This window comes from Cebus imitator, unplaced genomic scaffold (assembly GCF_001604975.1).
Source record: "Cebus imitator isolate Cc_AM_T3 unplaced genomic scaffold, Cebus_imitator-1.0 Scaffold125, whole genome shotgun sequence".
Taxonomy (NCBI): Eukaryota; Metazoa; Chordata; class Mammalia; order Primates; family Cebidae; genus Cebus; species Cebus imitator.
Window position 1 is genome coordinate 1,674,027 of NW_016107440.1, and position 3,993 is coordinate 1,678,019.

General features: G+C 34.6%; 1 protein-coding gene across 3 annotated transcripts in view; it reads right to left on the minus strand.

The window, feature by feature from the left end:
• Positions 1–3,993, minus strand: part of PBK (PDZ binding kinase) — a 52,143-nt gene that overhangs the window by 8,048 nt on the left and 40,102 nt on the right. For all 3 annotated transcript variants that reach the window (XM_017540422.2, XM_017540424.2, XM_037742676.1), the window contains exons 4-5: positions 1,168–1,310; positions 437–606 (exon numbers count right to left, since the gene is read on the minus strand). In XM_017540422.2, the coding sequence (XP_017395911.1) occupies positions 437–606; positions 1,168–1,310 (313 nt within the window). The remainder of the gene's footprint in view (positions 1–436; positions 607–1,167; positions 1,311–3,993) is intronic.

The window sequence follows — 3,993 nt, forward strand, 5'->3', positions numbered from 1 at the left end:
GCCTCCCAAAGTGCTGGGATTACAGGCATGAGCCACCACACCCGGCTCTTTTGTATGTTTTAATGTGTTTAGTCACACAGTACTTACCACTGTGTTACAACTGCCTATAGTATTCAGTATAGTAACATTCTATACAGGTTTGCAGCCTCGGAGAACTGGGCTATACCACATAGTCTAGGTTACGTGTAGTTGGTTCTACCATCTAAGTGTATGTAAGTACACTCTATAATGTCCACATGCACAGTGATGAAACTGCCAAATGACACATTGCTTAGAACATACTAAGCTACATACACATAAATGTAATTTGGAAGCAGAAATGTAAGCCTATATTTTTACATTAGCCTCTTATTGGAATTGACTAGTAACAATATTCCACAAAGATGTCCTGCAAAGTGATTATTTGTGCTCATTTAAAATGTAATGACATAGTTACCTTTAACCCTCTTGCCACATTCAAAGCAACTTTCAAAATTACGGCTGCTGGAAAAGGATCTCGGCTGTCTTTATATCTTTCTTCTATTAAGTCATTTAGAGACTTTTCACCTCCATATTCCATAGCAAGACACAGACTGCCATCACTGGCTTCAGTAAAAGCACGATAACCTTAAAGAAAATATGACATTTCTTTACTAATATAGAGAAGAACAATAATATTTTAAGTCCTTTATAGTAATGCGATTGAAAACATGGACCTGGGCTAACACTAACAAATATACAATGAAACGGCTACCACTTAGAAGACTAATTCAGTAGATCTCATTTAAAATGCCTTCAGTGTTTGCCATTAGTACTACAAATTAAAACTTTTGCTTTCCTTTGCTTCCCTAAATATAATGGTTTCGCCGGCCCTACTTGTATTAAAAATGAAATCCAGGAAATTACCTAAATGGATTTAAATTATCTAAACAAAGATCATTTTATATTCCTAAAATCTTCATAGAACTAGCAACATAATTATATTTATTCTCATTAAGTTTAAATATATACTTACGCATAAAAAATATATGCAAATTTTTATTTTAGACTGATCACATTACTTTGATTCCCATTAAACATCCAGCCCCATCCTCTTCATTTCTATTACTGAAACCAGTTAAGAGAGCATATAAGCTGTTTCTGAATAAACAATGATGTACCAGATACTGCTACCAAATTTAAACTTACCAACAATGTTTGGATGATGAAGGCTTTTCAAAATCTTAGCTTCATCAATTAGTCTCTTTTGATACACACTTCGATAATGATCATTACATATAGGATTAATCTTTTTTACAGCCCAAGGAGAATGAGACAAACCTCTTGGAGATCTAAGAAAATTGGATAGAAAACAACAAAAACCACAATACTTTTTAAAACAATTAACTTCCAAATTTGGGGGGGAAAACTTGAAGGTAATTTGTTTAAAAAAAAAAACAACAGTATTTGGCATATTTTGGACTAAACACGTCCGCTACATTTCCATTTCAATTGGGAGATAAGATCTAATATACTGAGAGAAGTCTTAGTATCTTCCCAGTGGGGAGGATAAAAAGAACTTGAAGGGTAAAGATGTAATGTTACAAACTTTAAACCTGAAAATTGCTGCTTTCTAATTTCTCCATTTGGGTATGTTGATCTACTAACTACTTATTAAATATTGTATGTATCAGATGAGTTATAGGATGCTAAAGAAAAAATATTAGGAAACTTAAGAGATACTCAAGAACATTTTGCCCATATATCATCATCCAAAGACTAGCATGCTGTTCTTTACCAACAATTATTGCTCCCCTACAGTGACCAATTCATCTTACGCCTTCCACCACATGCTCAAAGATACGTGCTTAAAGAGATAATGATAAACATACAAATGAGAACAATTTAAACTTTCTATTTGCTAGGAAGATTCAGCCATTTTATAAATACATAAGGTCTAAATGTTTTAAGGCCTAAATAGTTCAAATAAAGTCAGAAAAAGGTTTACCTGAGGTAGTAGGGATTTATGAGTATAGCAGATCACAAAATACTAAGTATCTGTAGCATAACAGTTTTCACAAAAACTAGTGAAAGAGCCTCAAAAGTTTAAGACACAAAGTTTAATGGTAAGAACACGAGAAACTGAACCAAAGATCTATTTAGCTTTGCACTCCCCTCAAGAGCTCTATGGCTGCAGAACCTTTTTTATCAAAAAGCCTATTCTAAAAGTATAAGATTTCTTAATTCATATACATCCATCCATAAGTTTAAACTATTCTTAAACCTCCAGTTTTAGATAACAGCAGCATTTGAGGATTATGGTGAATATCTGCATATCATTTTATTATGAAAAATGTATTTTTCAAGTTTCAAAGGTTGAAAGTTTAAAATTTAGTAAACAAGTTCATCTTCACCTTTTCCATAAAATATTCTATTCTGCAGAATAAGAATAGATTTATGAAACCTGAATAAAATATTCAACCACGCAAAAAGCTGGTTCATTAAAAAGACTAACAGAAAACAGGCAAAGTTCTGATGAGAATACAGAAAAAATAAAGATAATATCACAAATAAAAAATGGAGACAAAACTACAGATACAAGAGAAAAAATAAATAAAACCTTTATTCCAGTTATTTAAGAAATAGACAAAGACTTAGAAAAATCTAAGAAAACTGATTAATGAAATTTAATCACCAGTTTAAAATGTTCTGTAGTGGGTAAACCCTGCAAGTGCCGTGGCAAGGGTCTGAAGACTCAGCCTGTTCCCATAGAAATACTGATTTAGAAAAGAATTAGAAATGTAGGCACGTAGTTATGTAATCATATATGATCTTTATAGTTACTTATAATCAAAGATATGTATTTTATATAATCTTACAGTTACTTATAATCCTAAAGATATATACTCAATATAACTTTTACTAATGACTATCGGGTTATGAAGCATAGAACTGAGGTGACATTGTGAACAAAGTGATCCTAAGGCAAGATGCTCTAAACCCTCTGTCACTGCCACATAAGGGCTGATGGAGGGCGCCTCGGCTGTGCAGCAGCACCAGCACTGTGAAAGCACCCAGTGTTTAGCCAGCTAGGGGAGGAGATGTCCAAAATGACCAAGACATCTCCCTTCCTGAGGAAGTCAGGAGAAGACTCTGCTTCTCTAAGCTCTTGTGGCAAATCCAGGGGCTTAACTGTCTCTATGTGATGCTTTGCCTTCAGTGGTCACATTCCATGTCTACTCTCGCACCCTGCTTCTGCACCTGGTTTGTCTTAAAAGAATAATAGTAATCTTAGTGTCCTTGATATTTCTGACAAATATGCAAAGAGCACTGATGCATTAGCTTTTCTCCTCGCCTCAGCTACTTGAAAGTATTGGGCCCCCATCTCCAAGACACATGATTTACCTGAACCTATCACCGACCACCATTACTGCACTCTACCTTCCCTGCCCATTGCTTTGTACTCAATAAAAGTCAGAGTGTCCAGGCACTCGGTGCCACTGCAGGTCTCCACACTTTGGTTGGCAGTGGACCCCCGAGCCCAAACTCTCTTTTCTCTACCTCTGTGTCTGTGTCTTTTATTTCTACAGTTTCTCGTCTCCGCACCAACAGGGTGGGGGTCCCAGAACCCTATGGGGCTGGAACCTATAATGTTCCTACTAGAAATACAAAGTGTAGATGAGTTTATTAAGCTTTCAAAGGATTTACCATTCAGTCCATACAAACTGTTTCCCCAGGGAACAGAAAAGAGACTATGAGTCTCATGTAACTTTAATTAAAAAAAAAAAATCAAAAGGGACAGTAGAAAAAGGAAAACACAAGCCGACTTCACTCATAGATACAAAAATTGAAACAAACTTTAATATTAGCAAACTGAATCCATCAGTTTATTTAAAAATACTACATCAAAACTATGTTGGATTTAACCTAGGAATGCAAACTTGATTTAACAATTAAAAAAATATCTTCTGGGTTAAAATTGTAGCTTAAACATACACATTGGGGTTTTTTTTTGGTTTTTTTTTTTTTTTTTTG